This window comes from Lampetra fluviatilis, chromosome 59, assembly GCF_964198595.1.
Source record: "Lampetra fluviatilis chromosome 59, kcLamFluv1.1, whole genome shotgun sequence".
Taxonomy (NCBI): Eukaryota; Metazoa; Chordata; class Hyperoartia; order Petromyzontiformes; family Petromyzontidae; genus Lampetra; species Lampetra fluviatilis.
Window position 1 is genome coordinate 1411388 of NC_136333.1, and position 24982 is coordinate 1436369.

The following is a 24982-nucleotide window of genomic DNA, read 5'->3' on the forward strand; positions in this document are numbered from 1 at the left end:
TGAACTTCTTTCACACCGTACGTAGCCAAGCGTGCTAATCGGAGGGGCTGGGGAAGGACCACAAACGAAAGACAACAAAACAGTTGTAAAAAAACAAGCTTGTCAATCTAGACAATGATTTAAAGGTTCATAACTTCCTAAGAAGTGCATCTAAAAGCGTCACTCGATGCGGTGACCACCGTCTTTATTTGATAGCCAGACAAAAGCTGCTGCAAGCGAGGATGACCGCAGTTTGCGTGATGGTTTATGCTCCTCTCTGCTGGGTGGACACAGACGGTTGGAGGTGGGAAGGGGGGGATTGGTGGGGGGGGGGGTAAGAAACTTGCTCCATTGCTTCAACTGACAGTCCTCTGGATTGCAAGTCTGGTGAGTTAACCATTACAACCACGGCAGTCTCCCCGAAGCCTTGGAAAGCTGTAAAGAAAGGACCAAGACTTTCCTTCCGGTGGGTGGGAGGGTTGATGGTTGTTGAGTAAGTGAGCCTGATGCAATGTGTAAGCTTCATGTGTGTGTGCGCGCGTGCGTGTGCGTCTCCTGTTATCAGAAATTGTTTTTCGTCCTTTGAAACCTTAACCCTGTAGAAAACAGTCCAAATCGATCGCAGAGTTCAAAAGAAAGCTGGGCGATAAAAACCATTGCCTGAGAGGAGTGTCGTTGAGTTTAGCTAGCAGCTGTGTCGCCGACTGCGGTGTGCGAGGAGCTTCTGCGTGCGTGTGTGACCTCTCGTCTTCACGCACGCACACGCGCGCCGCGCACACACATTGGAAAAAAAAACAACAACGACAACAATGGCGGCACCCAGTCGGTTTCTCCAAGTCGCCCATGTCGGAGACGAAGTTCACCGGCGACTCGGCCGAGCTGTTCTGCGAGGTGGTGGGCTCGCCGGTGCCGGAGCTGCAGTGGTGGTTCGCCGAGACCAACCACATGGACGCCTTCCGCCAACTGTGGGAGGGCGCACGCCGGCGCCGCATCTCCGTGACCACGGCCTACGGCTCGAACGGCGTCAGCGCCCTGCGCATCGCGGCGCTCACGCTCGAGGACTCGGGCGTGTACGAGTGCCGCGCCAGCAACGCTCCGCAGCGCAACGACTTTCGCCGCAACCCGGCCATGAGCTGGATCCGAGCGCAGGCAACGATCCGGGTCGTCCCGCGTGAGTGACCCCCCCCCCCACGACGCCGCCTCTCCCGCGCTTTTGCCGGTGCCGAGAGGTGTGCCGGCGACGCTGGGCGACGGCGTCCACGCTCGCCGCTCGCAAGACGACCCCGCGGGGCGTGAGACGGTGTCGGCACGTGGAACCGGTTTGCGAGCTGTGCTGGTGTCCAGGAGGCTGATGCGATGCACCAGGGTGGGCGATAATGCAATAACAAAACTAAGTAAATGAACATCTAGGGCTCTCGTCACCGGCGATTGTTGCTTCGGTGATGGTTGTTGCTGCAACAACAAAAACATTGTTGCCTAAATCTGGACGAATTCAATCGCTGCCTCTTCCCCCCCCCCTCCAACCTAATAAACAACTGCCATAATCGGATTGCTTGCAGAGGTCACGTGACTAACGGGGGTTTGTACTCTCAATAGACCAACCATTGTGCATCAAAGAGACGTCTCGGCGAACAATTTTTTTTAATTGGCTTTTAAGGAATTCCTCTCGTTCTCTGCCATTTGCCACAACACTTTGCCATTTGCCACAACCCTTTGCCATTTGCCACAACACTTTGCCATTGACCACAACACTTTGCCATTTGCCTGCTAAGTAGCCCGTATAGTTGCTCGTCGCAAAATACATTGCCGGTGATGATTGCCGGCAACAATTGTCCCGAACTGTAATCTGAGTTGTATGCACGTGCGCTAAACTTATTTCGCACTGCCCGTACGTAGCCAACCGTGCCACATGCGAGGTGCGGCGTTAGGGTGGGAGGGGGGGACAATAAAACTAAACGCAAAGAGCCACGGCTCTTTCGTGACCACCAAAATTGACGATTTGCCGCCTCAGTTCAACCATTTTCTCAGTAAATCGCAGGCAACTTTTGCGGTGTTCTGGAGCGTAATTCGGCTGTTGCTGTAAATCTCCACGTGGTGAGCTACCGTTTGTGATGGGTAGGACACTTCTGATGAAGAGCTACGTAGACACAGTTGGGTGGACCTTACCCGGTGAGATGAAAAACAACAACGTAGTTTAGTTTTAGTTCAGTTGGCGCAACCGGCGGCGTGGTGCCGGCTCTGGGGGCTAGCGAGCGCGCCCCCCTCGCTCGCTATTATTGACCAGGGGCGCAGATTTTATGCAATTCGCCGTTTTTTTTTAAAGTCGCGCCTTGACGTCTTTTAACTTTTCGTGGAAATGCCTGCCGCGGGAAGATTTTTTTTCCCAAAGCAATTTTGTTTAATTAATTTATTTTATTATCATCATCATCGCCATTTATTATTATTTTATCGCCCACTTCCACCTTTGCTTGAGTATTTTGTCATTTTTAAGTAGCACAGCTCCTGAATCTCTTCCACTGCCACCTCCCCCTCTCTCCACGGTGGTCGTCCTGCGACGCGTAGCCGTCAACCTCCCCAGCAAGTTTCTCCCTCAACGTGGTCCTCCTCGTCCTCCTCCTCCTCCTCATCCTCCTCCTCGGCAAGATGACGATCCTCCCCTCGGAAAACCGACGTTCCTCCTCCTCCCGTCGACGCCAACCATGTTCCTTCCGGGCCGTTCCTGCCGAAAAATGATCCCCTCAACGATTGCTTTTGACTCCCTTAAGTCCAAGCCGCCTTTCTCCCCGCTCCCGTTGTCTTCCCGCTCGCTCGCTCGTCCGTTTATGTCCAAGCCCCGTCCGTCGTCCCGTTCGTCGCTGTGTTTGTTGTTTGGTGGTTGTTGGTCTAAGCCAAGGGTTCTTCAATGAAAGGGGACCTCATGGGGGTCGGGCGACATCTGGCCCATGAAGGTTGTCTTTGTTGTGACTCGCGCAGAGCTCTATAGTTCACCTGGACAGATGGGGAGAGGCGGGGTTAGTGGAAGGTAAGTTATGGATGTTGTATGCATGTATGTTGAACTTGTTTCTGCACCGTACGTACCCATCGGTGCTAAGCAGAGATGCAGCGTTAAGTCTATGGGCAGTCATCTTCTTGGTTCTTTCGGTAAAATCACGTAGAAGGGAAATAATAAAATAATCGAAATCGCCCCCTTCCAACCCAGCTTAAATATATGCTCCAAGCGTGGTGCTGTTTCGTTCAGATGCTGTCTCCCCGACAGACCTGGTCTTCACCTGAGGACGGCTGCTTGCGTTGTGGCCGAAACGTCGTGAGAATTATTTTATTATGTTCTATTTTTATTATTTTATTATTTCCCTTCTACGTGACTTTACCGAAAGAACCAAGAAGACGAATCCCTGCAGTCACGAAAGCTTTAAATCGAAATCTATGGGCAGTGTTAGTGTATGGGCAGTATGTACTGTGTGTTGAACTTTCTGCACCGTACGTAGCCAACCATGCTAATTGGTGGTGCCGGTGGGGGGAGATGAAGATGCACGATTTAAAAATGTGATAAGTGAGCGAGAGAGAGCTACGAAAAGAGCAGGGCAGCGAGATGTAAAGACCAGAGAGGGGTGACCCGTACCGATGCTGTGATGTCGCAGTGCCACAATGTGACATCACGACTTTTCTGCAGTCTGTTCTCCTAATAACGCGAATTGGCTTCATATGAACACGATCAAGTGACCGGAACTACGTCCGCGCGAGTGTGAATGAGCGGTTGTGACCGCCGCCTCCCGGCGTAGCATCACAACAAGGCGCTGGGATGCTGCTGGATGCTTCTAGACGCTACCCCACCCACCTCGGTCTTTGTTCGGCCCTGCGGTTACGCGTCTCGCGCGTTATCGCAGACCGTGCTGTACCCCCCCCTATGTTACGTAGTTTTTTATTCTAACGCGGTGTTCTTCAGGAACGCCACAACTACTACTCCTGTCTTGTAGGAGAACAGACTGCTTTGAAGGGTCGCGGCTCGACGGCACCGCGCCAGCTTTACGGGTTGACCCCCACCGTATGCAATCGAGTTGAAGAGCCCTGGATTAGACGAATCTTTTGTTGTTTTTATCAAAATAACTTTTGTGCTTATTAGTTTGCACTGTCTGGTACCCTCAATCCTTTCCCTTTGTTGTGCGTCAAGTTGTAGTTTTAGTTTTGTTCATTTATGATTTTTAGGTTTTACCAACTGCTGATGGAAGAACCCCCAACTGTGTGTGTGTTTTCCTGATTGTAGGTTTTTCTTTTACGTCGTTTTGTGAGCAGTCGTCCGGCTAGCGGACCCAAGTGATGAACAGCGAAACAAAAGTGCACAGTCGAAACGTCGAAAGTGCGAACCGATTTTTTTAAATAAAAAAAACCTATACGTGAAGATCTGCCTTGAAAGCTGGGGTACATCCGTGAAGAATTACCCGCTGTGTCATTTCACTGCTGGGTGAAGGCCTCACCAAGACCTTGCGGGTTGTGGGTGGGGTTTTTTGACCGTACGATAAGTTCGGCGAAAACGAGGAGCATAGGACTTGGGAGCTTTGCAGTACAGTACAACAGTTGTTTTTTTCTGCGCTACCCACTGCTGCTAGCCCCCACATCTTTACTTGAGGACAAAAATAAATATTTTTAATTTTCAAATCGTAATTCACATACCAACAGGAATGTAATCCTAATCGTTGTCGCCGTCATCATCAGCAGCAGCATCATTATCATGATCATCGTTGCCTTTATCGCTCGACCTGAGGATAGCCGGGGCTTGGTGTGAGAAGAGTGCACGCACCCGCCGTTCCACGTGACATCCCCAATGAAATCCAGTGCAGAAAACTGCACGGTCGCTCGACAAAACCGGTTCGCTCGGTGAACACTGCTCACACCTGCCCCGCTCCCTGACCCAGTTGGGTGTTCTTCATCGTAGTAGTCTTCGGTCTCAGTCTGGTCCGTCAATCCACAGGTGGGCTATTTAGTCGAGTCTCAGTCGGTGGGGTTTCATGAAGTCCATCGTAAATTTAGTCGGACTCCCGAGTGGTGCCACACCGTGGTTCGATGTTAACTACCTCGCCTGGTGTACAGGAGGTAGTGGGATTCGATCCCGACCCTGACACCTGCTGTATTTGTGGAGTTTGTGGTGTCTCTCACTCTCCCCCCGTGGTCGCGTGGATTTTTGATGCTGGTCCTCCAGTTTTTCCCCTCCACATTGAGAATGAGCATCACACCTTTTAGAGCATCTGGCCGCAGTACATTTCCAAGTGATAACCGCTGCTGGGTCTCGCCTTGTGGAGGGTTACGTCAAATATCTCCTTTTGTCCACTTGCACTTTCTGAGCCGTGCCAGCACGGTAACGGGTTTTTTCCCACCGGCACTTTTTTTACCTGTCCTGTTACGCCGGCCGTGTCTCTGGCCCTGGGGGGGAGTGCGACTAGTGACGTTGCACAATGCGTGATGTCACGTTAAACGACGTCATCTACGTGCGTCTTGATATCACGAATTACGCGCATGATGTGGGGATCGCGCGTTTGAAACAACCAAACTCGTGCCCTTCCCGGACCAGCGCCACGTTGGTTCGGCACATGGCCAGCACGGCTCGGATTGTGTGCCAGTGGCAAAAAGAGGTGAAAAAAATTAACCCGTAAAAACAAAGTTTTTCACTATAAATCCTTTATATGCGTGGCGGCTAGAGTCCTCTCGTCCTCTGGCTTGAGATGGCTGCCACCTACGGGTCAGATGATTGCCTGCCACCATTAAGCAATTGGTAATTAAATATAATTAATTTTTTCCTAAAAAGTGTAAAATTTTGGAATTTTTTTTTCACGAAAATAAATTGTCACGAACAACGAGTCTGTGTGCAAAATGTCAGCTCGATTGGATCACGGGAAGTGGGTTAAAAAACGAAAGAAAGATTTGCACGGTCGCAAGCAAGCAAGTGAACTTAATATAAAGGATTTAAAAAAAACATAACTACTGCTCGCTTAACATGAGTCCATACCTCTCCTCCACCCCCACCCGACCACCACCCCCCTCCACAAACGACAGATTACGATATCAAAACGTCGCCCGACATCACCCTGTCCAACAAAACGACGGAGGAGAGGCTGCAGTGCAACCTCACGCTGCCCCAGTCGTTTTCGGCGAACGAGATCAACTGTCACTGGGAGAAGGACGGAGAAAAGATCGGGACGGAGCAAGCGGTGCAGATCACCGCTTCACGCATCGCCACCTTGGACTATACGTGAGTCAAAGCTAACGCTTTAAACTACTTAAGCTATGTTTTTGTTTCTCTTTACCATGTGAGGCCTCAACTGAGCTATATATATTTTTACAGTTGATCATCGATAATCCGGCGCGCGATTATCCGCCTTCCAACATTATTTGGTGGTCCGCAGGCCGATCGGCCGAAGGCTGTAACCAACCGGTCCGGCGATCGGCACCATGGGCGTGACAACAAACGTAGCTTTGCTCGATTTCGGTGTTCATAGATTGTATACGGTACATTATACATTACATAGAACAACTTAAACAATTAACATACTGCATGTGTGTGTATATATATACGCACACATTGCCACATTACTAATTAATAAAATGCGGTAACTTTACGATTGAATCTTTATTTTTGTTTTTCTATGTTTATGCCAATTGCAAATAGCAAACAGATGTGAAACACTGAAAACAACATACAAACAACACATACAAACATAATGTTATACAAGAATGTGCAAAAATTTGCTATTTTTTATCAATTATGATGAGTGATTATCCGGCGTTTTTTGAAAATACGGCAAACCCCTTCCCCACCCCGAATCCGCCAGATAATCTGATCTCCTATATAGCTCCTTTTCAGAAGCAACCTGGCCACAAATGATAGCTCAACGTTGCGACTTTTCACGTGGAAGATTTACAGCAGCAGCCAACTACGCAACTCGTGTTTATTTATAAATGCGGAAGGAAAAACCGGAGGACCTAGAGAAAAAGCCACACGACCACGGGGAGAGACGCACACGAACTCTAACTATGCAGCAGGCGTTGGTCTCGATCGAGCCCACGACCTCCTGTATGCCACGCGAGGTCGTTAACTTTGTGTGAGAGAGACGGGGGGAGCAGGGGCACAGTGGTTTGCGCACTGCACTATGAGCCAGGTGGCCCAAGTTCAATTCCCGCTCGCGACCAGTAACCGTGGCGAAATATTTAAACCGGTCCTGGGCAGCCCCTAGGTCAACTCGGCCTTCGACGAGTACCTGGTCCGGTGTGTAAAACATCAGCACTGGGGAGACAAAGGTGGTCGGGCGTGGTGTTAGCCACCCACCCCCTCGTGTGCCGTGCCGGCCTTCATAGGTGCTCGCGAACAGCACTTGCCCCAACAGTCTTAATGCGGGATCTTTGTTTCTTTGATGTGTAGTCCTCGCTGTGACCCAAATCCATGGATGTTGACTGTCTAATGCGCGGCTCGTTAATTATTAAGTCATCACCTGCGGGAAGCGTTCTGGCCTCAAAACGATTCTCCTCTCCAATCTCTTGACCCTGGAATGTTTTAATGAAACTAATAATACAAATATATTCTTGGTTCTTTCGGTAAAGTTCTTTTGATTAAATCTAAATTTAATAATACAAACTTACATTTTGAATTGCACACGTGGATTACAGAACTTACATAGTTTTACTAGCATCGGTCATTGTTTGCAAATGTAAGTGGGCTTGGAACGTTTCAAGAGTAAGTTCCCACTGAGCTGTACAGCTCTTTTTCAGAACAGACCTGGCCACAGATGATAGCTCAACGAAGTGGCTCATCGCCACAGGGAGAACCTGCAAAATCCAAAGAATACAGTAGGCGTCAGGGTCGGGATCAAACCCGTGACAACCCACCACGCTAACTAAACGCTTCTGAGGACAAACGCACAATGTAAGCATTAGACAATTCACGCTCTACGCATGAATCTTCTCCCGCTCGTCGCTGTGTCTTACCCCGTGCCATTGGTAACGCCCTTGACATTATTAAGTCAACCTCCAGCGATCTATGCGACTACGGGGAAAGAGAGACGCACAAACTCCAAATATACATCGGGGCGTTCGGGTCTGGGGCGACCCCACGACCTCATGCATACCAGGCGAGGGAGATGACATCTCCTAGCCACCGTCTGGGTGGAAATCAGAAACGACCCACCACACTAACCAAACCCTTCCTGAGGACAAATGCGTTGGAAGCGTTCCCGAATCCATGCTGTACGCGTGAATATTTTTTTCCCCGCTTCATTTCCCGCTCATCGCTTATTTCTCCCCCCGTGCCCTTGGGAACGCCCTTGACGACACAAAATGGCGTACCATTTCCTCCGTGCAGGAGGATCCATGAATCTGCCACGCGCAACAAGCGATGGCGCTTCCCACATTGGCACTCCGCTGGGCTGGCGGCAAGGAGGAGTGCGTGCGGCCGATTGAACAAGCCGGGTGCCTTTTTGTTGTTGTTGTCGCCACAAATTGCCCGCGGAAAATTAGGGGAAGAATCGTGGCAATGGCGAAATCGATGTTGCCATTGCGTTTTTGTGGGTGTTCGTTGGGGATGTGTGGAGCGGTAGTCTAGCGGTTAGCGCTGCGCTACGAACCCACCGACCCGAGTTAGATTCCTGCTCACGGCCAAACACCAGTGACGATTATATTAACCCGGTCCTGGGCCTCCCCTAGGTCGACTCGGCCTGTACCTAGTGCAGTGGGTAAACATCGCTACCTTGGGTGGCAGAGGCAGCCGGGTGTGGTGCTGGCCACCCACCCTCCCCCCCCATCGTGTGCCGTGCCGCCCTTCGTAGGTGTGTCTCGCTCGGAGCACTTGGCCCCAACAGTCTGAGGCTATACGGGGGATCTTTGTCTTTGGGGGGGGGATGAGAGTGGGGCGTACAGTCGCATTATGACAATTAAATTCGTGAATTAAAAAAATAATTCCCACCATTTCTCTATCTGTCAATCCGCCACTGATATGAATAGGTTCGCACTTTGATCGTTTAATTTTTTTGACCATACATCACCACCCTGGTCAGTGCGTGTTTTGTGATGTTAGCCGTGGTTCATATCCTACTACTGTTTTTATTTTACCAGGTAAGGCCCCACTCGGCTGTTTTCTAGCTCTTTTCTCAGAAGCAACCTGGCTATTAATGATAACTCAACAAAGTGGTTTGTCTTCATGTGAAAATATAAAGCAGCAGCCACATGCTGTCAACGCATGACGTTGATTTTAAATGTGGAGGGACCCACGGAGAGAGAGATACGCCAACTCCAAATATACAGCAGCAGGCGTCGGGGTCCGGATCGAACCCTCGACCTCCTGTATACCAGGCGAGGTAGTTAACATCTCCTAGCCACCGTGGCGCCCCAATAGCACAGCTTGCAATCGTTTGAGGGACTTTTTTTGGTTATTTTGCCCTTTCCAGAATAGTTTAGCTGGGTGTGCCGTGCGCATGCCGTGCGAGCGGAAAATGTTTGTGGCCTGCTCGCTCGTGTCAAGCCCTGAATGACCATTTTGTGGCGAGTCCCATTTCACCATTGGAACCTCATTTGGCAGTAAAAAATATGATAATTGGTTTTTTACCCTTCTATCTGGCAACAAAACTGACACCTTTTTTTACAAGTAGTCATGTTTGCATAGACCACAATACCTGCAGTCATAATGCTTATGTTTTTTGTTTGCATTATAACTGCAGGTACTGTGTTCTATGCAAACATGACTCCTTGTAAAAAAGGTGTCAGTTTTGTTGCCAGATAGAAGGGTAAAAAACCAATTATCGAGTCCCATTTCGTTTGCGTCGTGCTGTGCGAGCGTGCCATGCAATCCTCGTGCCCGTTAGTGATGTACAATTTGCCGCACACCCTGCTGTGTGTAACGATCAGCGTCCGACTGGACTTTCCTACATCTGCCCCCCCTCCCCATCGCTACCCGCCCCGGAGTGAAAGAAGAAGAGATGGGCAGAATGCCCTCCCTCCTCCACCTCCTCCTCCGAGAGAGAGGACATTTTCAAGAGCTCAATTCAGTGGTGGTCCCTCCAATATTGTCGCCGGCACTGCGGCTTGAGCAGCCAATTGCAGGGTTGCACCATTGCATTTGTCTAGCTCCATCTTCCGCACCTCCGATTTTAGCGCGGTTGGCTACGTATGGTGCGAAAGAAGTTCAACATAGATGTATATGTTGGGTGTGCCATACCGTCGTCGTTTGCGATGCCCAGAAGCAGCAGCTGTTAAAGTGGTGGTTTGTGACACACCGCCCCCGCTGCCTCTCCCATCTGGGAATCGAGCTGGGGTCATTGGCTTTGATGGTCCATTGTGGTCACCACTGCGGAGGCAGCCACTACCCTCCTCCCCTGCCACGTTATTTACCAACAAAGTCACGCGGGATCAAAGGTTGTTCGATTTTCAATGCTTGGCTTGACTTCGCCTCTCCGCGTGTTTGCGAGTTAAACAAAGAAGCTCCTTTGTGGGAAAGATCACCAACAGCGCTCCTTTGTTTGGGAACTATTTTTATTTGGTCGGGGGGGAAAGACCGAATCGATTGGTAACGCGCACGGCGGCACGTGGTGGGGAACAATTGGCGTGGTGAATGCTGGCGGGGTGAATCATTGCGCAACTTGTGATGGAACGATTTGAAGGTCAACTTCCTGCCTAGGACGGGTTCTAAACCCGGGGATCTCCCAGTTAATTGCTTTCATTCTTTTGTGAATGTAGCGGCCTCCAGTCGCTTCAGGCATTACGTATATACGTTGAACTTCTATCGCACCGTACATAGCCAGCAGTGCTATTCGGAGGTGCGGGGGGGAAGGACAACAGACTGAAGACAAAAAACAGTTCTAAAGATATTAGTTTGTCCATGTCGGGGTGGAGCAAGCCGGCTTCGCTGAAGAAAATCGACTACCAGACCCCGCCCCCCACCCCCTGGTCGGCGTTTGCCCCCCATGCCACCCACAGCAACCAACTTCTTGTGTCGTCCCTCCCTCCTTCCTCTCTCTCCTTTGCAGGATCGCCAAAGCCAAGGCCGAGCACTCGGGCGTCTACGTCTGCGTCTTCCAAACCTCGCCCCTTGCCAAGGGCAACATCACCGTGAAATGTACGTGTGGCGTGGTGGGGCCGGCATGACGCGCGCGGGCAGGCGGCAGGGTGGTGGTGTTGGCGGCGTGGTGGTGCTGGCGGCGTGGTGGTGTTGGCGGCACGCCGGAAAACATCCGCGCAGCAAGAGGGGCCCCGGGTTCGATTCCCGACCTCGGGCGCCTTTTTCTGCGTGGCGATTGAGTGGCGATTGCGTGCGTGTGTCTGTGTGTGTGCGCTCGTGTGCCCTCGTGTTTCCTCCTGGGTTCTCTCGTTTCTTCCCATAGCTCATGATAAACCATTGCATTGTAACTGGTGTGTGTGTGCCTGGTGGCCATATATGCATGTACACGTTTGTGTACGTGTACCTGTGCATAGCGGGAGAGCGCTAGTGTAGCGGTTAGCACGCTGCGCTTTGAACGCGGCGACCCAGAGTTCGATTCCCGCTCACGGCCAACATCGGTGACGATGATCTGAACCGGTCATGGGCCTCCCCTAGGTCGACTCGACATCAATTGAGTACCTGATACAATATATTCAAATATTGGCAACAGGGAGACAAAGGCGGCCCAGCGTGGTGTTGGCCACCCACCCCTTCATGTGCCGTTCTAGCCTTAATAGGCGCTCGCTAACAGCACTTCCCCCAACAGTCTGTGAAGGCTATAGGGGGATCTTTGTTTTTGTGTGTTTGAATGCTCATGTGTTTGTATGTATGTTGACCTTTTTTCGCACCGTACGTAGCCAACCGTGCTTATTGGAGGTGCAAAGGAAGGACATCAAACTTAACACAAAACGCAGTTCAAAAGAAATGCGTTTTCAATCTAGGTGATTTAAAAGTTCACCGCTCCAGTAAGCTTCCTCATGTCGGAAGGAAAAGTGTTCCAGACGGCCGCAGAAGCGCATCCCAAAGCGCCGCGCGATGCGGTGACCCGTCTTTGTTCGAAGGTTAGCCGGAAGGCGCCGCCGCCGCTGCTACTGCGAGAATGACTGGAGGTTGGCGTGCGTGCGTGTGTGTGTGCGTGTGTGCGTGCGTGTGTGCGTGCGTGTGTGTGTGTGCGTGTGTGTGTGCGTGTGCAGCTTGGCCAGAAATCACGACCCACAAGAAGTCCGAGAACCACGGGGAGGGCGACGCCGCCGAGCTGGTGTGCAAGTGCAACGGCTACCCGGACGTCGACTGGACCTGGAGTTACAAGCCCAGAGACAATGATGTCAGTGTGCGTCTCCTCTCTCTCCCCCACACGCGCACGCCACCGGTGGCGTGTGCGTGCCGTGTCATAGCAGCCAAGTGTTTTTCGATTTAAAGCTTTCGTGACTGCAGGGATTCATCTTCTTGGTTCTTTCGGTAAAGTCACGTAGAATTGAAATAATGAAAGAATAAAAATTTTACATAATAACATTTTTCTCACGATGTTTCGGCCACAACGCAAGCAGCCGTCCTCAGGTGAAGAATAGGTCTGTCGAGAAGACAGGGTCTGAATGACAGACCTATTCTGACTTTACCGAAAGAACCAAGAAGAAGCAGCCAAATACTCAACACACTCGCTTCACCACTCGCTCGCTTATTCAATCACGGATGCCCCGGTGGTGAGATGTTATCTCCCTCACCTCATATACAGGAGGTCGTGGGTTTAACCCCGACCCTGACGCCTGCTGTATGTATATTTGGAGTTGGCGTGTGTCTCCCCGTGGTTGCGTGGATTTTTCTCCGGGTGATCGGGTTTTTTGCTCGTTTAGAATGCGTTTAGAGTACATGGCTGCTGTAACTTTTTAGATGGTAGGCCACTTTCGTCGAGCTAGCATTTGTGATAGCCAGGTTGCTTCTTAAAAAAGAGCTATATAGTAGGTCGGTGGGGCCTTACACCTGATAAAATAAAAATAGTTTTTAGTTTAGTTTATGACCTCATTCACAATTTTCCACGGGGGTCTCTTCCCTCTACCGTTTCCCAGGATGCTTCGCTTCATTTTCGCACGGCGCCCATAAATCGGTGACTACTTAACTGGTATATATTTTTATACAGAGACTCCTCTACTTGCGGACATTTGACTTACGAACATTCAGAGAAACGAACAAACCTGTCCGTATGTCCAGTTGCCTGTTCTGACCAAGAGTCGTAAGGTCAACTGCTGCGCAATAGATGACGGTGGTGACATCTGCAGGAGATTATACAGCATTTAAAGCCATTCTTCCCTGTGTTTAGTGTACATGCCGTACAACGTGTTTGGAATCGACAGGAGTAAAGTTGGACTTAAGAACAGATTGACTTACGAACAGACCTGGAACCGAACTTGTTAATAACTAGAGGAGTTCCTATACACCATTGGAACCTCCTTTGCCAGTAGCAAAATATGATAATTGATTTTTTACCCTTTTATCTGGCGACAAAACTGACACCTTTTTTTACAAGGAGTCATGTTTGCATTGACCACAATACCTGCAGTCAGAATGCAAACAAAAAACACAGGTGCGCCTTTTGGCGTCATCTGGTCCAACACCATGTGAGACTAGGCTCTAAGGAAAGCTGTCTCGGGTGTGGACCAATCAACTTCAAGGACAGTGCATACATTATCAGAGTTGTTTTTTTTGTTTGCATTCTGACTGCAGGTATTGTGGTCAATGCAAACATGACTCCTTGTAAAAAACGGTGTCAGTTTTGTTGCCAGATAAAAGGGTAAAAAATTAATTATCATATTTTGCTACTGGCAAAGGAGGTTCCAATGGTGTATAGGAACTCCTCTGGTTATGAACAAGTTCGGTTCCAGGTTTGTTCGTAAGTCAATCTGTTCTTAAGTCCAACTTTACGCCTGTCTATTCCAAACACGTTGTACGGCATGTACACTAAACACAGGAAATATCAGAGGAGTTCCTGTGTATTTATTTATTTTGCTCTCTCTCCTCTGCTCGCTCACCAACGTGTGGGTGACACCCGCCAGAACGTGGTGACGGTGACTAACGGCTCGCGCGACGGGCGGCTCACCATCGCCAGCACCGGCAACCAGACGGTGCTGTCTCTGCACGGCCTGGTGGTGGACACGGACGGCGGGGAGTACACGTGCCAGGCCGCCAACAGCGAGGGCACCGCCACGCACACCTTGCTGCTGCGTGTGCGCAGCCGTCTCGCCGCCCTGTGGCCCTTCCTGGGCATCGTGGCCGAGGTGGTCATCCTCATCGCCATCATCTTCATCTACGAGAAGCGCAAGAAGCCCGATGACGTGCCCGACGGTACGCACGCGTCGCCACGCATCGCCACGCGTCGCCACGCGTCGCCACACGTCGCCACGCGTCGCCACGCGTCGCCACGCGCCGCCGCTAAACGCATGACGGCGCCCGGTGCAGGCCTCCGGGAGGAACCGCCTTGCGCTCGAGCATTTTGTGTTGGGTTTTTGTTTACCGTGTGGAAGGTGGCATCCTGCCACTTGGTTAGCCTGCCCCCCACCCCCACCCCACCCGGACACCTAAAAAAACGTCTGAGGGGTTTGAGGGATTAGCATCGGGTGGTATATTAGGGATTCCGTGAGCGGCTGGGGATGCACGATGAAGTGTAGAGAGATCGTGGCGAAGAAGTGGTGTTGTGAATTTCTACGGCCTCCGGTGTTCTTACCTTTTGTTTAGGTGTCAGTGGCGCATCTGTAAACAGTGGCCGTTTGTTTAGCCATAGCCACTCGCTGCGTAGCCTGAGACCGCCCCTCGGCCGCACCTGGCATGCGTTAGCCTGTCGCCTGGCACGGTGCGGAGGATAGAGAGGCGTGGAAGACACGGTTTTTTTAAATGAGCGGTTTTATGTTTAAAGGAAATGTTGTTGTGCCTGGCAAAAGGCTGGTGTGCTTTCTCACACACAACAAACAAAGACAAAGATCTCCTGTATAGCCTGCAACAGACTGTTTGGGAAAGTGCTGTTAGCGAGCGCCTATGAAGGCCGGAATGGCACACGAGAGGGTGGGTGGCCAACACCACGCCGGCCAACAGCAGTCGCTCTAGAAGCATGACTGTTGTTTAGGTAGCTGGGATCTCATTCTAAACTAAACTATTAGCGTAACATATTTTTTATTTATCGGATAAGGCCCCACTGAGCTATGCAGCTCTTTTTCAAAAGCACCTGGCCATCACAAATGATAGCTCAACGAAGTGGCTTATCATCATCACCACGTGGAAATGTATAGCAGCCAAACACTCTAAACGCGTCATTTGGGTTCTAAATGTGGAGGGAAAAACCGGAGCACCTGGAGAAAAAGCCATGTGACCACGGGAAGAACTTGCAAACTCCAAATCTACAACAGGCATCAGGGTCAGGATCGAACCCACAAACTCGGGGTATACCAGACGAGTTCGTTACATCTCGCCACCGTGTTCTCCCTGTGGGTAGAAGCCGGCGTTGGTGACGGAGGGGGGGGGTGGGGTAGGGGCGTCGTGGATACGGAAGGGGGAGCAGGGAGGGGGGAGGCGCCCAAACTGAATTAAAATGCGTTTCAGCACAGGGCGCCGGAAATAAACGATTCCATCTTCGCCGCCGCCGCCACTCACTCCTCTTGTCAAGGATTTCCGGCACCTCGCTGGCATTGCCACTCGCGCCAATTTCACGGCGTATTTGTCAAGAGAAAAAGAGAGCAGCACCTCTTCAGCAGAGCAAAGGCCCAGAATGCTGAGCGGTCAGCAACAAACAGCACTCTTTGAAGGAGTAATAGGTCAACCGGCATAGTAGGTTTCTTGAATCGAGCAAGGTTATGAGAGTTTAGAGGGGGTGGGGCGTGAGGGGGGGAGACGATCATGGGAGCTGAATTCCAGAGTGGGGCAGTGTGATGGAAGAAGTGAGGTGACCTGCACTAGTGGAGAGTAGGTGGGTGAGGTGGTGGGTCTGCGAGTAGGTGAGTGAGGGGACGGGTGCGTGTGGAGGTGAGTAGGTGGGTGAGGTGGTGGGTCTGCGAGTAGGTGAGTGAGAGGACGGGTGCGTGTGGAGGTGAGGTGGTGGGCGGGTGAGTTTTTGTGATGTGCAGGGGATGGTGGTAGTGTGGTGGTAGATGAGATGAAGCAGTCCGTGTCTGGTGGAGACTGTCCTCAACATGGGCAGTGGAGGAATCGGCGAGCAAAGTTTCGCGGGAACCGTCACCGTGGTCGTAGCGATGGAAGAGTTTTTGGTGGCTTCTCTGATTTCCTCCCCGAGCTAAAAACACGCATTGTCGTTGGCGTTGAGTTAACGAGACGTTAATCTATGACGAGGTGAGGGTCTCTTGTGTTAAATTTGGGTACGTCAAATGCGAATGTGATTTGCTCTTGTGCTGCAAGGGACGATGTCTGGTTAAGTGAGCCAGGTAACGTTAACGTAAAAATATCTTCGAGAATGCTTTGCAGGCGAGGTGTCAACCAGCATGTCTAGACAAGATGGGAAAACAATTTCTCAACTTTTATTTTTACAATTAAGGCCCAATGAGCTCTTTTTCAGAAGTGACCTGGCTATCACAAATGATAGGTCAACGAAGTGGCTTATCGCGTGGACATTTATAGCAGCCAAATACTCTAAACATGTGATGTTGATTCTAAATGTGGAGGGAAAAACCCGGAGGACCCGGAGAAACATCCACTTGACAACAGGGAGAGCGAGAGAGAGAGACACGCAAACTCCAAATATACAGCAGGCATCGGGATCGAACCCACAACCTCCTCCATACTTAACAGCCAAGAGTGAGTGCTCAAATGTCACGGGCTGATTACCGGTAATTGGTGCGCGCGTGGGGAAGTCCGCCAGGCGTTGGCGTCTGCAACCCGCGAGTGAAGTTGCTGCTAACTCTGCGCACACGCGAGACCCGTGCAAAATGATACAACTCTTGAACGCTGTGACTTGCGTGGATTTTTAGTTGCGGAGAAGAAAAAACATTTTTTTTTCTTCCAAAAGTGAAATTTTAACGCTGCTCAAAAGTGCCCATAGATATAATAATATTAATATATTTTTTTATGCCATTGCCTTGGGATTTTTGTTAATGAAATTCCCCTTTTCTTCCTTCCCCTCAATTGCCTCTTGTCTTATATCTGGTGGTAAGTGCGACCTATTACAAACGCATGCCGGTTTGTGATGTGGTGGTTAAAGTCTGGAGTGTCCAAAGTTATTATTTTTCTTCTCGTTTTTTTTTTGGTTCTATATCTTTTGTCGTTTGTCTTCCGTTTGTATCGTACCGTGAGAGTCCCGTTCAGTTCAACGGCATTTTTTATTATTATTTAACTTTTTAAAGGTTTCTTATCCCACCCCCGCCCCCAAACTCCATGGCCATCATCTCCGATTATCCCCGCACTCGCCACCGGTGCCTTTTCGTCTTTTTCGTTTGGCTGTCGACGAACCGGCACGTCCCCTACGCCACTGGGATTTCCACATTCCACATTGTCGCTGATAGGGGGTGGCTTAAGAAATGTGAGCCGCTGACGCCCGCTTTCTCCCGAGCGGTGCGTTTTCGCATTCAGTAAATTACGTCGTCGTCGCGAGGGTGCAGGAGGGGCGGCCTACCTTAGCGACAAAAAAAAAACGCGACAAATTTCAGCGGAGGATTTGTTGGGGTTTGGTTTTCGGTTCCTTGCGCAGCCTCCCGTTTCGTTTGGACTCAAGCCGACAATGTTGATAGTCATACGCTTTAGCCCGTTCCCCCCACCGCCACTGGTGTACACATAAACATTCTGACACCCACCTGTCCTCTGTGTTCTTTCCACCTGTCCAGGTTTGTGTGGTGTGTGCGTGTCTCACCACCGCCCCCCAAATGCCTTACACGTGACATCGTCCCGGCAAAGCAGAAATTGATGCCCGTTTGGAATTGTTGGAATCGCCGAGACGGCGCCGGTCAATTTACCGACGTTGCCGTCGGAAGCATTCGGCTTTTGGTTCTGAAAGCTCCGCTATAATTGCGGGTTTCACGACAAACCAAAATTAGGTTTAAAAAAAAAAGCACACGCGAGCACGCACGTGCAGGCCCGTTCCCCGGGTTTTTTTTTATCCACCCCACCCCCTCATCAATCGAAAAAGCCACAATCGGGGTGTGGGGGAGTTTTTTTGGGTCATCTTGAGTTCCAATTCCAGGGCGATGAGTCGATTCTGCTTGCGCACGGCGAGGCGTGTGCGCGTACGCACGCCGCGTGTGAGTGCGTGCGCACGTGCGCACGCCATGTGTGTGTGTGTGTGTGCGCGCGTGCGCACGCCATGTGTGTGCGTGTGTGTGTGTGCGCACGCCGTGTGTGCGTGTGGGCCCGGCGCCCAGTGCTGTGAGAGTTCTTTGTTTTTGTTTCCGCGCGACGCCGCCGCCGGTTGTGTTTTTGTTCCTCCCTCGCGCCGCGTCGCTTTTGTTTGACCGCACAAAGTTTACGAAACGCAGGGAGGTGGCCGGGTTGGATCGGGAGGTCGCAGGACGTCGAGCAGGAGGCGTCTGAGGGTCACGGGTTCCAATCTGGGTTACAGCCACCGACCGAGACTTACACCGGATTGTCTCAAATGTTAGCGAGGTTGATTGGTCTCACAGCCGGTCCCCCAATGACTGAACAGCAACACAAAAACGGCAAAATAACCCAACACTTTAAATTGGGTTCTGCGCTTAATTGAACTAAATTCCGGCTCCGATAATTAGAGTACGGGTTTGACTGTTGTGCGGCAAAGGTTCCTCCCGTATGGCAGAGCGGGAGGGACAGTGCTACCCTACTAGAAGGAGTCTCAGAAGTAGCTCTGTGACCTCCGCTTCCGTGGGTTTCCCAGCGGTCCCGCGCTGCTCTGCGAGGGGTACAGTGCGGGCACTTAGTCTTTCGCGACGATTCGGACGCCGACAATGCAATCGGGATGCAATCTTTTGGGGAAAATTCAACAGTTAAGGCAAAGCAAGCGAAACGGCTGCGTTTGTGAATTGTTAACCACTGCTGAAGTGAGTCTGTGTGTGTGTGTGCGCGCGCTTGCGCCGTGTTATCTATTCTGTGTGTCGGCGTGTGTGTGTGTGTGTGCACGGATGTTGTTGCGCGTTGCTTATGGCTCTGTGCGTGCGTGTTCGCGCGTGTGCTAGCACGCGTGTGCGTGCGTCTGTGGTTTTGTTTGTCCTTGCGTGTGTTTAATATCATGCCGTGCTTTCCTGCGATCTGTCCCCCTGCGCTAACACGGACCGAGGCCCCCAACCTGAACCACCACCACTTGCACTCAACCCAAATAGGCCGCCGAGATTGCCGCCACACAAACAACATCACACCGGGGGTCGATTATGCTTCAAATTTACTGTGACGTTGTTCCGTTGAAATCGCCAATGATGGCTACACTGTTCTTGTAATTAATTGGTGACGACCCGATTTTTTTAATTGAACCCCCCCACCCCCGCGGGTATCATGCAAGCGAGGACTTTCCGTTGCAAGAATTCTGATCGTCCCGCTAAACTGAAATATTTTAGCAACGGGCATCCACCAAGGACGAATTGCGATGGTGCCTCTGTCGTTGATTATTATAATTATCCATCGTTGGACCCCGGAATGTCGGTACGTGAAAAAAACAAGACGCTACGCTGAGATGCATGCGGCTGCGTTTTAGAAGCCATGTAAATTCTAATGTTACATCCACTAGTGCCTTCTGATGATGATGAATCCAAAGTCTGATGAATCCGAAATCTATTGTACAAATTTGTACAAATTAATTAAGAACAATTTGTACAAATCAACTAAGAACAGTTGAGCCAAGTTCCTAAATTTGAATGAACTCGTTCAGCTCAATTAAATTATAATTAAACAGTCACCGGGCACAATTACAATCCGCAGCGTCTAAAAGTCACCGCGTGTCAAGCCGCCACCGATGGCCATGAAAGACGCCGCTCGGCATCTGCCACTTTTAAAATGAATCAATCTCGAAATTGCCGGCTCTCTTCCCGATCTTCCTTGCTACCCTACTCCCATCCTTTACATTCTCCTCTACGTGGCCACGGGAACACACGCGCGCGCGCACGCACACACACACACCTCTTCGATTTCACCTCCGAGTTATTCGTCTACGGTATAAATCCCGAGGATCTCCCATACCCCTGGTATCCAACTCGATCCCCCATGCGGCCTGCCCGCCGTGACGCGTCGCACACGTATTAACCGATGACGCCCTCTGGTTCCCCTGCGTTGCCCAGTTTCGGACAAGTGGCCTTGCCTAAACGAGCAAAATTTGACAGCAAAATCCATTTCTGACCCAGCGACCTTTCCATCGATTCCCCCCCCCTCCCACGAATCGTGTGGATGTGACGATTGGACTGTCGTACCACGCCGGTCTCGGGTGTCGTACCCGCTACGCGCACTTGCTCAGAGCGATGTCCCGACGGGTCCGCCGCGCGTGTTGCTGCACACACTGCTGCTGCCGCTGCCGCCGCCGCCGCCGCCGCTGCTATGCTGCTGCTGCCGCTGCTGCTATGCTGCTGCTGCTGCTATGCTGCTGCTGCTGCTGCTGCTATGCTGCTGCTGCTGCCGCTGCTGCTGCTGCTGCTATGCTGCTGCTGCTGCTGCTGCTATGCTGCTGCTATGCTGCTGCTGCTGCCGCTGCTATGCTGCTGCTGCCGCTGCTGCTGCTGCCGCTGCTGCTGCTGCCGCTGCTGCTGCTGCCGCTGCTGCTGCTATGCTGCTGCTGCTGCTGCTGCTGCTATGCTGCTGCTATGCTGCTGCTGCTGCCGCTGCTGCCGCTGCTGCTGCTGCTGCTATGCTGCTGCTGCTGCTGCTGCTATGCTGCTGCTGCTGCTATGCTGCTGCTGCTGCTATGCTGCTGCTGCTGCTGCTGCTGCTATGCTGCTGCCGCTGCTGCTGCCGCTGCTGCCGCTGCTGCTGCTGCTGCTGCTGCTGCTGCTGCCGCTGCTGCTGCCGCTGCTGCTGCTATGCTGCTGCTGCTGCTATGCTGCTGCTGCTGCTGCTGCTGCTATGCTGCTGCTGCTGCTATGCTGCTGCTGCTGCTGCTGCTGCTATGCTGCTGCTGCTGCTATGCTGCTGCCGCTGCCGCTGCTGCTGCTGCTGCTATGCTGCTGCTGCTGCCGCTGCTTCTTCGGGAAGTTTACTTTCCGAAGAATCGGCTTCCACCCTGCCCCCGCTCCCCCCTTTCCGGCACGCACGGCGAAGACCTCGGGAGTCGTGCCGGAAAGCAAAGCGCGGGCGGCACGACTGCGTCGTTCGTGCGCCCCGCGTCTCGTGCCGAGTGTGACTCTCGTCGTTGTAATTGTTTCGGGAAGTCGTCGTGGCACGTGATGTCGTTACGCGCGCACGAGTTGGACGGTGCTAACTCTCTTCCTTCTCTTTCCTCTTCCTCCTTTCTCCTACGGTGACGTTTGCCCACGCGGCCACCTTCTCAACAGATGACGACCCAGCTCCCCTGTGAGTATTGCTTCCGGTCGCACTTCCCGGTTTTGGGGGGTCATGTGGCGTGGGCGTGGGGGGGGGGGTTCTGTGTTTTAACCATACTTTGCCACACTAACTAAACTCGTTTTTGTTTCACCACGTAAGGCCTAAACTGAGCTCCGTAGCTCTCTTTCAAGAGCCGACCTGGCGATCACAAATGATATCCCAACGAAGTGGGCTGATCATCCAACATGTGAACATTTATATCGGCAGCCAAATACTCTGAATGTGGAGGGGAAAAACTGGAGGACCCGGAGAAAACTCCACGCTAACCACGGCGACGAGAGAGAGACCGCAAACTCCAAATATGCAGCAGGCGTCGGGGACGGGATCGAACCCACAAACTCCTGTGTACCAGGCGAGGTAGTCAACATCTTATCCCCGGTAGCAGTTGGATGAATGATGGTGGTAGGGAGGCTCAGGACCGTTTTTTCGATATTTTTCTTACCACTGACATTAGCCGGATATTCGATCTCGGATCGTAATCAGGATCCCCGAGAGTGAGTTTAATACGTAGGCTTCGTGACCAATATCCTCCTTAATACCAATATCATCCATAATACCAATATCATCCAAGGGTGCATACCACCGCGCTGACGTGGCGAGCGGTAAGAGCACGTCGGGCCAAGCCATTCGATCCCGGCAGGCCGCCCTGGTGAACGTTGTGCGTGGCGTGTTAATCGTAGCCGCCACGCGCCAGAGGACGTTAAAGATCCCCCGCGACGTCGTTGGGGAAAGAGGGGGGAGGGTTCCGCTCGTGTGTGCCGGCGTCACGGTACCGCATTTGCCAAATTTGTCTCGGGTTGGGATCGCGCACGCGAGGCAACGTGGGCGCCTGCCGTGTAGCTACCGCAGTCGTTTGTCGTGTTCTTGAAAATCAGCGGCGCTGCGTGTATGAGAACGAGAGCGCCAATATGTATGGTGCGAAAGAAGTTCAACATACGTGTTCTCCTATAACGCAGCGTATTGTTTTCATAACGCGAATTGGGTAGATGACGCGATGTTGAATGTTGTGTTATGGAACACGGTTTTTCTGTAACACGGGACGTGAATTTGATGTAAAGCGTCGCGCGATTAGGAACGAGTGGATGTCACGGCTGCCTCTGCATAACATCCGCACAAGGCATTGGGATGCTGCTGGATGCTTCTAGATGCTAGCCACGCACCCTCAGTCTTTGTTCGGCCCGCGTACCCTTTCGATGTAAAGCTTTCGTGACTGCAGGGATTCATCTTCTTGGTTCTTTCGGTAAAGTCACGTAGAAGGGAAATAATAAAATAAATAACCAATTTTCATTATAGCCATTTTTCTTATTTTATTATTTCCCTTCTACGTGACTTTACCGAAAGCACCAAGAAGATGTGCTTTACCCCTCCATTGTTTATTATAACGCGGTTTTTTTTTATTCCATCAAGCGGTGTTCTTTAGGAAGGCACCTCCCACCGCGTTATAGGAGAACCAGGCTGTACTCGATGTACAATATAGTAACCGCGGCTAAGTTGAACCTCGTCGTCGTAGTCGCACACACAGACACGCACAGACACGCACAGACACGCACAGACACGCACAGACACGCACAGACACGCACGGACACGCACGGACATGCGCAGACACACACAGACACACACAGATACACACAGACACGCACAGACACACACAGACACACACAGATACACACAGATACACACAGACACACACAGACACACACAGACACACACAGACACACACAGACATGCGCGTGACTCCTGCTTTGTGTCCCTGTTGTCTTGGCAGGAAGAGCAACTCCACCAACAATCACAAGGAGAAGGTTCGTCAGCGCAATACTAATTAACTTAGTATACGGAGGTAAGGCTGTGTGCGAGGTGGGTTTGTCTGTGCAGTGTGTGAGATTGTGAGTGTGGACATGTGCCCCTGTGCGTGTGCGCGTGTTTGGGGAGCGGTGGTGTAGCAGTTGCCACGCTGCTCCTCAAACGCGGCGAACCGAGGTTCGATTCCCGCTCACGGCCAACAACAGTGACGGTTATCTTAATCGGTCCTGGGCCTCCCCTAGGTTGACTCGGCCTCATGAGTACCTGTTGTATAAAACATGACCACTGGGGAGACAAAGGCGGCCGGGCGTGCTGTTGGCCACCCACCCCCTCGTGAGCTGTGCCGGCCTTCATAGGTGCTCGCGAACAGCACTTGCCCCAACAGTCTGTTAAGGCTACATGGGGGATCTTTGTCTTTGGTACTAGGAAGCAGTAGTCAAGCGGTCATTGTGCCACGCTCCGAGCCCGGCGACCCGAGTTCGATTCGTGCTCACTGCCAACATCGGTGACCATTATCTGAACCCCTGCTGGGCCGCCTCCTCCTCTAGGTCGAATCAGCCTCCTCATGAGTGTACCTGTTGTGCGGCGTGTAAACATCGCCACTGGGGAGACAAAAGTGGCCGGGTGTAGTGCTTGGCCCCACCCACCACCTCGTGTGCCGTGCCGGCCTTCATAGGTGCTCCACGCTAAGAGCACTTGCCTCAACAGTCTGTTCCAGGCTACACGGGGGATCTTTGTCTTTGTGTAAGCGGTGGCGCAGCGTCACGAACCCGGTGATGCAATTTCGATTCCCACTCGCCACCAACAGTGACAGTGCATGAGTGACGAGTATCTGAGCCCGGTCCTGGACCTCGCCTTGTTTTGACTCGACCGCCAACCAAATACCCGGTGCATTTAAGTGTATGGTAGACATCGGCACTGGGGTGTGATGCTGGCCATCAACCCCGCCCTCCTACCCCCTTGCAAGCTAGGACACGCTTGCAAATGAAGGGATTATGTCGGGGCCGCACCGCAACCGTTCTCCTACACGAATTAAAATGCCAAAATGTCCGATCGTCAGACATCTCTCGTTGTTGTCGTAACCGCGGCTCGCTCTGCTTGCCGCGGTTATGACCGCGGCCGCACGCGCCGTCGTGGCCGTTAACCGTCGCCGGTATCCTGTGTCGCCGGCGTGCGGTGACCGCGAGCGGTTTTCCATGCGGTCGGTTTACGCGCACACGGAGTGTGGGGCCCCCGGGATGCGATCGCCTTTCATCCCGCGCCCGCCCGCCCGCCCGCTCGGGGTTCATCGCGTTGCCGAGGTGGCTTAACGTCTCCCGCGTTTGTGTTTACGTTTGAGCGACAGTTTATTTTTGTATCCTCTTGTCAAGCCGTGTGCCAGACGTGTGCCTCCCCCACCCCCCACTAAGCGGGTCTTGCGATTTGAATCATCCCACCCACCCACCCACCCCCCCGGCGGCTAGTATCAACAATACTCGCCAGGAGCGTTCCAACCAAAAAAGAGACTCTATCAGAGCATTAAATGCGCGAGTTTATTTTTTTACCACCCCCCCCCCTTCCCGTTGGGGTCCAATGGTTCTCACGGTGGACCGCCAGAGGTCACACCGGGGTTTAACGCTGCCACCTGGCACGCCAGCGGTCAACTATGAAGCGGGTTTTCTCAAATCTCCTCGGCCCCACTCCCGCCACACACCCAGCGATGTCACACGGGGTCACCGCAGTGCGGCTGCGATTAGCGGGTTGCGTGGGGTGAAGTGTGGGTGGCTTGTCTCCACA

The 24982-nt window shown here is 51.9% G+C and overlaps 2 protein-coding genes across 3 annotated transcripts in view; both read left to right on the forward strand.

Moving 5' to 3' along the window:
- LOC144950715 (neuroplastin-like) overlaps positions 1-24982 on the forward strand; it is a 43775-nt gene that overhangs the window by 14087 nt on the left and 4706 nt on the right. Inside the window, exons 2-7 of one of the 2 annotated variants that reach the window (XM_078880787.1) lie at positions 6025-6220; positions 10980-11068; positions 12124-12260; positions 13978-14266; positions 21358-21376; positions 23172-23243. In XM_078880787.1, coding sequence (XP_078736913.1) covers positions 6025-6220; positions 10980-11068; positions 12124-12260; positions 13978-14266; positions 21358-21376; positions 23172-23229 — 788 coding nt within the window. In that variant the 3' untranslated portion in view covers positions 23230-23243. The remainder of the gene's footprint in view (positions 1-6024; positions 6221-10979; positions 11069-12123; positions 12261-13977; positions 14267-21357; positions 21377-23171; positions 23244-24982) is intronic. The other variant, XM_078880788.1, reaches the window with a different exon arrangement.
- LOC144950716 (uncharacterized) lies at positions 739-5871 on the forward strand. Its single transcript, XM_078880789.1, has 2 exons — positions 739-1150; positions 2542-5871. The coding sequence occupies exons 1-2, from the start codon at positions 823-825 to the stop codon at positions 2883-2885; spliced, it is 672 nt and encodes a 223-aa protein (XP_078736915.1). The 5' UTR covers positions 739-822; the 3' UTR covers positions 2886-5871.

Excerpts from the sequence above, each read along its gene's own strand:
- LOC144950716 (XM_078880789.1), top strand. The coding sequence starts at position 823 with ATGTCGGAGACGAAGTTCACCGGCGACTCGGCCGAGCTGTTCTGCGAG. Across the intron at positions 1,151-2,541 it reads AACGATCCGGGTCGTCCCGC|CCGTCAACCTCCCCAGCAAG; the intron begins GTGAGTGACCCC and ends TGCGACGCGTAG.